This window comes from Sander vitreus, chromosome 15 (assembly GCF_031162955.1).
Source record: "Sander vitreus isolate 19-12246 chromosome 15, sanVit1, whole genome shotgun sequence".
Taxonomy (NCBI): Eukaryota; Metazoa; Chordata; class Actinopteri; order Perciformes; family Percidae; genus Sander; species Sander vitreus.
This window is the reverse complement of record NC_135869.1, coordinates 26,556,967-26,569,721: the sequence shown is the minus strand read 5'-3', so window position 1 is coordinate 26,569,721 and position 12,755 is coordinate 26,556,967. Positions and strand designations below refer to the sequence as shown.

Genomic DNA, 12,755 nt, shown 5'->3' with positions numbered 1-12,755 from the left:
CAGTGATTGTGAGGTTGTCTAATGTCTCATGTTACTTGCGTTAATGGGCTCTGTTTTAAAGTGTTTCCGCATCCTAGGACGCCATCAAAAGTTGTTTTTTTTTGTTTTTTTTATATAATTTGAGCCAGACCTTAGTCTTAGTGCAGTCAAAGAATATGATGCACTACACTTACGCAGTATATTGCAACCTATGGGAACTATATTTTAGTGAAATCATTTTGTTTGTGGGTAGAACTTTTGATTGATGAAAACTACCCCAGTACAGTAATGGACTAGAAACGGTGGTGACAGTGATGAAGTGTCTGGAGTTTGCCTTCGCCTCCCATTGTGGTGACAACTGAGTGCCCCCCGAAAGCACCAGGCACCCACACATGCACACACAGCCGTGCTATACAGCAGGGCACAATAGAGTCCTTTCTGTTTGTAAATGGATCTTTTCCTCTGCCCAACAGTAATTGTGTTATTGGGGCTAATGCTTAGGTTTGAGTGACAGTCTGGAGAATTAGAGCTGCAATTAGTTGTCGACTTTTACATTAATCACCAACTATTTTAATAATCAATTAATCGGTCGTTTGTTATGGGAAAATTCTCTGATTCCAGCTTTTTAAATGTGAATTATTTTTCAGTTTCTTCACTCGTCTATGACGGAAAACGAAATATCTTTTGAGTTGTGGACAAAACAAGACATTTAAGTACCACATCTTGGGCTTTTGGGAAACGCTGATCTTTCACAGATTTTTCACCATTTGGACATTTCATAGACCAAACAACTCATCGATAAATCAAGAAAATAATCGACAGATTAATCGTCAAGGAAAATAATCGCTAGTTGCAGCCCTAGACGCTTGTGTGGATACAGAGTTGAATATGTTTTTAAACCTTTTTAATCTGACCAACTTTCTTCATAGTGTAACCTAACTTTAAGAGTGTGAGATAAGTGTGAAAAACATGAAAATAATCGTGAGTCGCAGCCCTTGAATCAAAGTGGTAGAGCAGCATGAATATGTTCGTGCATGGGCGGGGTGTGGGCATGCTGATAGTTTCCTTGACTCCATTAATTGCTCTGCTATCACTTTAATCAAACACGGAAAGAGACTCGGTGTGCATGCTTGCTTTTGCTGCCAAGCACTGATGCAAAGCAGATCAAGGGTTGGCCATTTCATTATTGATTTCCACCTACCTGTAAAGGAGCCAAGATGTCATCTTTTGGCTGATTGTACTTTTTAATTATTTACACGAGTAAAGAGCTTTCACTGGCTTTGCCTCCCATTTGTCTTCCCCTCACTATGTCAGGGTTTTCTCTCACATTTATACATTTGCAGCACATATGCAACTAAACATAAATGTGGGCCACTTAAAAAAAACTTTCTGACTTTAAATCTCAAATTGAATCTGTTATTTTTGCTGCTTCTCGATTCAGAGACTTTGAAACACAGATGTTTGCGAGTGTGCATTAGAAGTGTGTTTTGTTTCCCACTGTAATTAGATAATGACTAATCTACTTCCTGGTTTACGGATGGACAATGTAGCTCCATAGGACGAGCCAATGCTTGTGTAACTTTTTCCTTTCTTCCAGGTGTGAACATACAGTTTTGTTGGTGGCGGAGGGGTCTCCCCGTATGGTCAAATACCACTCGGAGTAAACGCTGAAATAAATGTGGTTGTGTGTATAATTTAGCTCCTTCACTGTGGCTGCTGTCAGCAGTTAGCACCCTCTCCCCACAATTGTTTCCTCTGGTCAAAGCTGTCGACCTGCAGGAGGTGTGATGTTTGTGCGATGTTTGCGTGTTCTCACTTTGTCCGCTCCGGTTTTCTCCCTCAGTCTACAGACTTGAAGCTAGGTTGAATTGAAGCTCTAAATTGCTCATAGGTGTGAATGTGAGTGTCTGTGGGTGCCTTGGTAGCTCACCTGGTAGAGCAGGCGCCCATATTGAGGTTTACTCCTCAATGCAGCGGCCGCAGGTTTGACGCCGTCCAGCGGCCCTTTGCTGCGTTTCATTCCTCATTCTCTCTCCTCTCTAGTCTTCATCTTTCCTATATGAATAAAGGCCTAAAATGCCCAAAAAATAATCTTAAAAAAAAGAATGTGACTGTGTGTGTTGGCTCTGGGATAGACCCGACAGATTCAAAGGTGTACCCCACCTCTTGCTTCTAGTACAAACGTCCAAAAAAATCATTAACACAATAAGCAATATAAAAGAAAAATGGACATAGCTGTGCCTTTACACTTATCATATATCTTGTGCAATACTAGGCAGTGTTGTGCCTTTATTATATATAAATTATTATAATTTTCATAGTAGAAAAAAAACAAACCTTTAGAGTTGATATAGACTCCATGGATCCAGTCTATGCGAGAAGAAGGCTAAGGGGTGGCTTTGGGTAAGCTTTGTCGATGCTTGCTTTAGAGCTGCAAATATTATTTGATTAATTGTCAACTACTAAAATAATCTGCAACTATTTTAATTAGAGAATAATTGGTTTGAGTCCTTTTTTATTGGGGGAAAAACATCTCTGATTGCAGCTTGTTAAATGTGAATATGTTCTAGTTTCTTCTCTGCTCTGTGACCGTAGACTGAAAATCTTTTTTTGAGTTGTGGACACAACAAGACATTTGAGGACGTCATCTTGGGCTTTTTGGGAAACACTGATCTTGATTTTCTGACATTTTATAGACCAAACAACGAATCGATTAATGGAGAAAATAATCGTTAGTTGCAGCCCTGGCTTACTTGTACCTGTTTCCTGCCTCCTGCAGGTGGTTCTTCGGGAAGATTCCCCGGGCCAAAGCAGAGGAGATGCTAAACAAACAGAGGCACGACGGGGCCTTCCTCATCAGAGAGAGCGAGAGTGCACCAGGAGACTTCTCCCTCTCTGTGAAGTAAGTAGCGCCACGCCAATGTACAGGAGGAACATGATTCACACTCAGCGCTATTTACTATAAATACAGTTTCACACATTATTCTCCTTACATCGGTGTACAGTTTCCTCACAAGTGATCATGTTCATATGTTTCCATACTTGGTATGTCTGAGTCATCAGCACAGCCTCTTCCTTATTCTTGTGAAGTAAGTCTCAGCGCTGCCCTCCGGTGACCAATGTGCACCAGTTATGATTTGTATTGTGTGTGTGTGTGTGTTGAACGTCTGCCCTGTGAGATCTTACAGTTTTAGCTGACACGTACAGACAGAGCTCATTTCCTCTTATCCGTCTCTATCCAGTCCGTCCTTCCCAGAAGACACAACAGTTCACAGCAGGTCACATGTAAAGTGGATGCCAAGATACGGATCTTAATTACTCTCTGGACTGATTCCACTTTACCATGCCAACAACAGACTAATTCATTTGACTAATACTTACCAGTCTGTCACAGGGACATTAATCTTTCTTATCAAATGCATTACGTGTGGGAGTGTTCCACTATCTTTTTATTTAACCCCCCCCTCCTCCTCCTCCTCATAGTTTTCGTCTCTGTGCCCTCGTGCAGGTTTGGAAATGACGTCCAGCACTTCAAGGTTCTTCGTGATGGAGCTGGAAAGTATTTCCTGTGGGTGGTGAAGTTTAACTCCCTCAACGAGCTTGTGGACTACCACCGCTCCACCTCAGTCTCTCGCAATCAACAAATCTTTCTGCGAGACATAGAGCAGGTCCCCCAGGTAAGAATCTACATCCCTGAAGGCCGTTTAATGCTTCTGCGTAGAATCGGCGGCATACCCCCGCAGACCCCTCTGCGTCTACGCCGTAGCCTGAGGTGCCACGTCGCTCGGCCGTGGCTTGGTAGCATTTCCTCCCGACTCATTTCCTGGTTCTCCTTCTCCATAAACATGAAATCAAGGAGAGGGTTAACTTCTCCTGCTCCAGATTTCCCACCGTGGTCAGAAAGAACAGGAGGAGACACTTTGTTCCTCTCACTATGACTCTAGAGTCACTACTCACTCTGAAGCTAATCACTGTCACTCTCTCACTTCTCCCTCGCTCTACCACACACTCCACACACACACACACACACACACACACACACACACACACACGCCGGCTCGACACACACACCAGCGCACAAGTATAAACATCAGGCCACTTACGTAGGCTACGGAGAAAGCTCTGCGTGGAGCCTCCACAGAACCATAAAACGGCTTTAAGAGTGAGCACACTCTGGCATCTCTGCTTTACTCTACAACTAAAATCTAAAAAAAAAATAAATAAATAATAATAACGTTGCTTTTAGAGCTGCAAAGATTAATCGATTTAGTTGTCAACTTTTAAATTAATCGCCAACTATTTTGATAATTAATTAACCGGTTTCGGAGTCATTTGTTATGGGGGAAAAAAAGTCAAAAATCTTTGATTCCATCTTGTTAAATGTGACTACGTTCTAGTTTCTTCTCTCCTCTGTGACAGTAAACTGAATATCTTTGAGTTGGGGACAAAACGAGACATTTGAGGACGTCATCATTTTCTGTCATTTTATAGAGAAAATAATCAACTGATGAATCCACAATGAAAATAATCGTTAGTTGCAGCCCTGGTATCCTTCAGACTTTCTTACAGAATGATGTGGTATGTAAACTATTAGAGGTGAATAGGGATGCAACGATTATAGATTTTGTTGGTACAATTATAGTCTGAAGAATAATCACGGTTTTACGATTATCACGATTATAATGCATTCATTTATTTCACTACTAAAGTATAAAAAAACCAGTCAATATGTTATGTATTGCTGTCTTTTGAAACAGAACACCGTAACAGTTTTGCATGTTTTGAAAACGATAATATGATCAATCATCAACCTTTTTATTTAAGTAGAAGTAGAAAAGATTAGAGACTACAGGTGAATCAGTCACACCACAAACAAAGGCCAAGTCGGCAACAACCGTGCTGTCCTTCAGGCCCTCAAAAAGCTAGAAATGGTCCTGCTAGCCGGTGTTTCTAAAAGTTGGAGGAGCTGCTAGACGAGATGCACCTGTCACAGGGAGCTGAGGCAGCATGTTACCAAGGAATAAATGCGATGGAGAGATCTCTTTGTTGCAGAGTTTTGACTCGAAGGACTGTAATGTCATCAACAATGCAGTTACTGTAAATGCAAATGGCTTGGCCCTTTCTCTGATCTAGATCACTTGTGGGGAAGCTAAGCCCTCAGGACTGCAGAACTAGGAAGAGAAAGAGAGTGTTGGTTGCCCGCTTAACCACATGCAAACCATCTAATTCTCTTTTATTACACACAGCTAGTCGTGTTTTATAAGCACCCCATATAATAAACTTAGCACAAAAAGTAAGGAAATTTGTGTTTGGTAGATTATTTCTCTGTGGTAACAATGCTTTTTGGCAATAAATTGTATACCGTTGGAAATCCTGTTTAGGTCCCTTTCAAATGGTGCCCAGTTTGTAAGGAACATGCATTTGTGGGATGAGCAGCAGCGCTGAGTATGTGGGTTGCGCCCATTGAAACATTTGCCAAATCTTCTCTGCCATTGCCAAACAGGTTATTTTGCTGTTGCTATTGACACTTGTCACTTGACCCAGGAACGTTATGTTCAGTGATGAGTCCAGATTCTGCCTACGGCAGTTGGATCATAGGGTCAAAGTGTGGAGAAGACGCAGAGAACGCTATGCTGATTGCTGCACCGATAGAGTAACACCTTTTGGTGGAGGCAGTGTGATGGTGTGGGGTGGCATCACCCTCACTGGAAAAAACGAGGCTTGTCATCATTGGAGGCACTCTCAATGCAGAGAGATATAGAGATGAGATTCTGCAACCAGTGGCAATCCCATATCTCCACAGTCTGGGCGCGAACTCTATCCTCCAAGATGACAAAGCTCGCCCCCACAGGGCGGGGTTTATCAGAGACTACCTCCAGAATGTGGGAGTGGAGAGGATGGAATGGACCTCAACCCCATTGAACACTTGTGGGATCAGCCTGGGTGTGCTGTTCGTGCCAGTGACTTGTGACAAATGCTGGTTGAAGAATGGGATGCCGTCCCACAGCAGTGTGTGACCAGGCTGGTGACCAGCATGAGGAGGAGGTGCCAGGCTGTATATGGTTCTTCCACACGCTACTGAGGCTCCTGTTTGTGAAATGAATACATTGTTAAATTGCCAATAGGTCTTGTTTCTTCCAACTTTAATCATCCAATCCACCAAACACCAAACGAGTCAATGGCAGAATAAGCTGTTTGGCATTGGCAGAGAAGATTTGGCAAGTATTTCATGGGCGCAACCCACATACTCGGCACTGCTGCTCATCCCACAAATGCATGTGGGATTTCCAACGGTATAAGATGTATTGCCAAAAAGCATTGTTACCACAGAGAAGTAATCTACCAAGCATCTACACAAGCACTTTTTGTGCTAAGTTTAGATGTAATGATGGCAAACGACCCCAACGTGTCTCGCATCGTCCGGCGAACTTTTGCCGGCAGAGAGCGAGGAGCTTCGGGCGCTGGCAGCATGGAGGGGCGAAGTTCATCATGTACTACGCTGCAGTGAAACTGAACCGCTGGTTGAAAAGATTCCCCCTTTAACTCGCTTAAGAATGTAGCAAGAAACAGAACTAAGGGACATGTTATGTCCGTCTCTCTCTCTCGATCTCCTCCGCTCTGTTTCAGTATCGCACACACAACAGCGCCACAACGCAATACCTTTTTTTAAAAAAAAGCAACGAAGCATTTGAATATTGATTTGGAAGTCGATTCTTATGGTTAACAGTCGAAGCCTCAAAACATTCGAGTCAGCCTTAGTCTTCTGAATTCAGTAGTTTCGGAAGAAAGCAGGGGAAGAACTGTGGAGGCTACTCACTGTGTTTGATTTCCATTTAAAAAAAAAAACTGTAGTTTTAATTCATAATTCACCATTGCCATTGAAAACACTCTCTGATTGGCTGGCAAGTTTGGCTAAGATTTTGGTAACCTGAACATCTGACCCACAGGTGTTTGCCGTCAGTATTAAGGAGCCTGCACACTGTTCCAACAAACTCCAACAGTTGGGTCAGTGTGTGGGCCGGCCGTCTGTGTTTGTTGGCATTTGTTAGATGGAGTTGTTAGTTTGACATGTCCAGTCTGGTCTGGTGGAGTTGGAGAATGTCGGACCAATGTCGCCCATTTTCCAACAAACGGCCACATTCTAACAGCTGGAAATGCTGTCTCTAAAATGGGTGTTTTTTCTGGCAGTTAGTGGAGTAACTATAGCGAGTAATGCCTCCAAAAGCTTGAGGAGCAAAATGGGCAAAATTCACAAAAGCTGGAGTATCTTCTGAGCGAAGTTCTTGACACAAGTTAGGATAGACACCCTGTTGCATGTCGCAATATCCAAGGTTTACACCACAGTCTCCTCCTGGCTCGTCTTGTTTACCGCTAGGTAGACCAGAACTACTTTGGCCACATTCAACAAGGTCTCCACTTCATCCATGTTATATTAAACCACAACTCAAATAAGAAAAGGTAGGACTAGGTGACAAAAGTCAGTCTTGTCTGTTACTGTCTGGGCCGTGTGGACTGGCAGTTGGTTTCATGAACATTTTAAAGACGACCAACTGACAGCTGCCAACTTTACAATGTTGGAGTTTGTTGGTATTTGTTGGAGCAGTGTGTAAGCTCCTTTTTAAACTGTAGGTAAAGATAGCAACTGTGAGGCTTAGCTAAAGAGCTCGGTGCTAGTTGTATTTGTGTAACCTATTAAAAAAAATAAAAACCCGGACATAATAGCTTCTCTGTGAAAACCATGCAGATTTCATTACAAACTTTTGCGAGAGTCTAGACGTCAGTAGGCGGAGGAAGTTGGCTACGGTGAAGGGGGTAGCCTGCGGCTCTGAGGGACAGCTGCAGGGGAAAGAAGAGAGGAAGTGTGACCAAAACCACAAATAAAGAGATGACGAGAAAGGTAAGACAGTCTGAGGGAAAGCGAGACAGTGGTATACCTAGCAAACGGGTCTGTGATAGACAGCAGGAAGGAGCAGAGATTGTGTATCGGGATGCTATTGATTATTTTTGTAGGTAGAGTATGATCAACCATTTGAAATTTTTGTTTTGTCACATTTGAAATTTTGCAGCAGGTTTTTTTTGCCTGCACATTATTAATTACAATCATGGAATGCAAACTTTGTCGGATATTATCCCTCCTGTATTGTACAAATCGTATAAACCCAGTGTCATACTCTGGAGTATTTGCGGTGGAGAACATTGAATATTGAGAATATTGCATAACCAAGGTCCGCATTAACTCAGGAATCAGTGTAAAAGTTAAGTTTTTGAGTATTTTTGTTGGCACGTCATCTTATCGCACCCCTGCTAACCCTTGCACCTCTCTTTCCTTCCTTTTGATTGCGCAGCATCCCACATATGTGCAGGCGCTCTTTGACTTTGACCCCCAGGAGGAAGGAGAGCTGGGTTTCCGACGCGGAGACTTCATCCAGGTCCTGGACAACTCTGACCCCAACTGGTGGAAAGGAGGCTGCCACGGTCAAACGGGCATGTTCCCCCGCAACTACGTCACGCCTGTCAATCGGAACATGTAAAACAGTCAGACCATGTAAACAACAACAAACGGCCACAACAGCAACCTATCACCACCACCACCACCACCATCATCTTCATCGTTCTCGATTTCATCAGCCCCCATCCAGCCCCCCCGACCACCCCTCCACCCCTCTTCGCCATCCCACGATAACAGGAGCAGACAGGAAGAACGCAAACAACTGAAAAAGAGCGAGCTAAAACAGGAGTAGTGCTGTCGTAGGCGTCGCTGAGTGGGTGGTAGCTGAGCAAAATCAACTTTTTTTTACTTGTGCAGAATGTTCACCTCCCCAGTGAACGCCTCGGCGAGGACTGAACTGTCTTTGAGGGAAATCTAAATGCAGAGAAACTAAAGAGTAGTGCACCATCCCGTGGAGATAACCAAATGATTCTACCGCTCCCACAGCTGCTTCTGTCTTCTCCTTAACTTCTTAACATTCTGCCTTCCTTTTGTGTTTGTTTTCTTTTTCTTTGCCGCATGTTGTTTTAATCGCCTAAAATGAAATGCCTACCGATAAATCCTAACTCTGTTTTAAAGAAGTTAAAAAAAAAAGATTAAAATATAAAAAAGAAGAAATGGTTTTAAAAAATGTACAAAAAATAAGAGCGAAAGAGAGAGAGAGAGAGAGAAAACAAATGCAATCTACAGTACAGCAAGTTTCCATGTCTGAGATCATTGGCACCTGAGCATTGTACATCAGCCATCGGCTGTATAAATAAATCGACTATAGAGAGAATCCATTTTTTAAGAATATATATATTATATATTTGTATGTGTTTGTCTGTTTTACCTCTCATCACAAATTGTATTTTTTTTTTTTTCCATTTGTAAATTATGTTCAATCTTTTGTTAGTCTGGATAAGACCTAGTAGTTTTAGGATGTGCTAAATTGTCAGTTTTGTTTTTTTCTGAATCTATCTGAGGGCTCTCAGATAATACGGCGTGATATTTAAGGGGTCCTAAATTTGAAAAGGTTTCTCTTGTCTATAACGCAAGGAAAGTAACGTTAGTTCTCTGAGAAGAAACTAACCCTGTCAGGAACCTAATGTTGACCAGCAAGTAGAGCCATGAATGCTGCAAGAAGCTGTTGTATTACAAAGCCCTGTATAAAAGGTCACAGACACCTTTTTCAAAAGCCAATGTATTTATTGCAGCCATTTTACTTGGGCAGTGAATGTAGCTGACTTGGAGTCCATAAACATTAACATGAGGGAAGCGAGGTCGGAGAACTGAACTACACAAACCATGCAAGCGATTTTTAAAGACATACTGAGACAGTGATGATGTCGATATTCATTCAAGCGAGTGGTGTATGAGGATATGTACAGGTAGTTGACGTGCATATTCACAAACATTCATTACATACGCGAGACACTCTCCTCCTTGTTATACCTGCACGTAGCAAAGAGGCTGAGTTTTGGATAATCACATTGTGTAATCACCAGTGCTGATGCGCAGCTGGCACAGTAAATGGTTCAGAAAACTGAGAGATTGTCTTTTATGCTAAAAGTTGAGAGATCAGCTTCAATGATGTAAGTTTTTTTTTTTTTTTTTCTCTCCTTTTGTCCAATGTGGCGTGTTGTCAAGCACTTTTTTTTTGTCAAACATTTTGATTTCTGGTCCTGTGTGTTTGTGTTACTGGTTTCTGTTTTTTTTGTTCTCTCTGGATAGTGCCTTTCTCTCTGGTGTTTCAGTGTCTCCGACCTGCTACTTTGAGCCCCCCCTCCCCCTCCCCTTTACGGGGCCTGCCAGTCCTGCAGTGAGAAACAGTGTACATAATCCAACCTGTCCTACCCAACGATGCCCTGCCTCCCCTTTCCCCGCCTCCTACATCAACCCACCTTCACCAACATGGAACTCTTCTTATTTAAGTGTCTCTCGCCTTGTCTTACCTAATGCTCGTTTTTATTTTTTATTTTATTTGCATTTGTTTTTTTGTTTCGTTTTTTTCAATTAATAAAATGCAATTATAAAAAAAAAAAAGGAGAATCTTTTTTTTTTGTGGTCTCGTTCTGTTTTTTCTTAGTTTTTGGACGAGGCAAACCTCATGGACCTGAGTGGGAAATGATTACATTTGAATTCTGAAACCCACTCCCCACATTCCAATACCCACACTGCCATCCTAAAGGCCCGGACACACCGAGCCGATAATCGGCCGTCGGACAGTCTGGCGAGGTCGGTGACTCAAGTCTGTTCGGTGTGCTCCATGCCGTCGGCCTTCATTTTGGCCGGCGGGGCGGGCACTGCCGGCGGTCGGACTCAAATGACCCATCTGATTGGTGGAGAGCTAACCAGGAAACAGGGAGAAGGATGAGCTGACTAGAGTCTCTCAAAATCTGACAAATCTTTCAAACTGACCTTTGTCGAAAATGTTTTCAGAAACACGTTTCGTGAACTATTTTAGTCCAATATGAGATCGTATTCTGAACGAGACGCCATGACAGTCTGGCTGTGAATTTCCGGAGAAACCAGACCCACGTGACGTGTTCGTCCAATCAGCTGCCGGTTTTCATTTTTGGGCGACAATACAGATTAGCGCCGCCTGCTGTTATGGAGACGTAGTACGTCTCGTCTCTTCGGTGTGTTCTGAGGCTGAGACCGATCAGTCCCACTGGCTTTTCTGCCGATGGCTGGCCGTCTGGTCGGTGTGTAAGCAGCTTAACGGTGACGGACTGGGATCAAAAAACGGCCCTGGTATTTGCGACACACCGGCCCTGTTTTTGTCAATAACCTAGCTTGGAAATTAGGAACTCTGCCTTCCGAGTGAATCTTTCCACGCACCTCGCCACAGTACAATCTAGAAATATTTGTGGCTGCATGCATAAAACAACTTAACCAAAGACATATCAGTAGTGGCCCATAGGGGGGGGCGGCCCTTCTGGCGTTTTCCCAAATTCCAGAAATCCTTAATAAGTAAAATGTCAAAAATACCAGGATGTCCTACTGCATCCATTGGAATTTTGCAGTTGGCGAGCCAGTATGCTTTTCTGGTTGTGGCAAGAAGGGATAGAGGTACGACCGGAAGTTACGCAAAATCTAATCTAATAATATAATTTGAATACTTTCACCCAGGAAACGAGTGTTCGTTCCTCGGAAGTGTTTCAATCCAAACCACGATCTTTTTCCTGAACTTAACTAGTCGTCGCATGGCGATCACTTTTGCTCGGTTTAACGCTGTAGCTGTATATCCCTATAGACACAATCTGTTTTTCTGGTTATTGTGAACCACAATCCTTTGTGCAGAGGGTCAAAGTATTATGTCCCAATCTGTATGCAGTAGTACATACGGGCATCAACAATACTTCATAAAAGTAAAAAGTTCTCTCACGTTCAGCAGGCTACTAGTCTATATTGACGACGTTTCCTTTCAGGGATTGTTCAGCTGCTGCCGGAAATTCCGCCGGATGTCCCTAATTTTTGGCCGATGTCCGTTACCTTCCTCTTTCTTTGTGTTGGCGTTCTAACCTCCGGTGGATTTCTGAGGACTATGGTTAGCTGCTCCTCAGATCTCTGCAGGGTAAATCCAGACAGCTAGCTAGACTATCTGTCCAATCTGAGTTTTCTGTTGTACGACTAAAACTACTTTTGAGCGTACACATGTTCCACCAAAACAAGTTCCTTCCAGAGGCTATTTAGCAGAGGCACTGGGTACATCCCATGGCCCTTATTTGAAAGCTCCTCGCTCCTCTGAACCGGAAGTTGTTCTGTCCCTCCTCGGTGAAGGCCGTCTCAAAGCTCTTATTTCTGCCCGGAGGAGCGAGCATCGAGGAGGGATCATCGAGGAGCTACAGGCAAGGATACACGAGAGCAGCCTTCCTGGAAGCAGTGCGGCTTAAGGAGTTGCTAACCCCGCCCATACAGCTGAGGAATTCATGCGACGCTTTAGAGGAAAGGACGTCTAAACACATTTGCTCGTTGTCTCTCTCCTCCCGAGATTACCTCGCGTTTCTCCCGTGCCTCCTCGGTGGGAGGGACTAAGACACGAGGAAGGGAGGCAAGTGGAGGCCTCAAGGATGCAATTTAAGCAACATGAGATGCAGCTACTGTCATTGCGTCCCATGCTTAGCGCCGTCCAAGGCGATTTTGATTGGTTTAAAGAAACGCCAATAAACCAGAGCACGTTTTTCTCCCATCCTGGAATGCTGTGTGGTCTAGCCAGACCCTCCTCCACAGCTTTGTGGAGGAAGGTCTGGCAATGCGAGACTAGCAAGCTCCAGATTCTCCTCCGTAAGAGGGAGCTATTCAG

General features: G+C 43.4%; 1 protein-coding gene across 1 annotated transcript in view; it reads left to right on the top strand.

Moving 5' to 3' along the window:
- The window catches only part of grb2b (growth factor receptor-bound protein 2b), a 44,140-nt gene extending 33,648 nt beyond the window's left edge, over positions 1-10,492 (top strand). Inside the window, exons 4-6 of the mRNA XM_078269114.1 lie at positions 2,759-2,881; positions 3,488-3,656; positions 8,325-10,492. Of these exons, the coding sequence (XP_078125240.1) occupies positions 2,759-2,881; positions 3,488-3,656; positions 8,325-8,510 (478 nt within the window). The 3' untranslated portion in view covers positions 8,511-10,492. The remainder of the gene's footprint in view (positions 1-2,758; positions 2,882-3,487; positions 3,657-8,324) is intronic.
- The last annotated feature ends 2,263 nt before the right edge of the window (positions 10,493-12,755 follow it).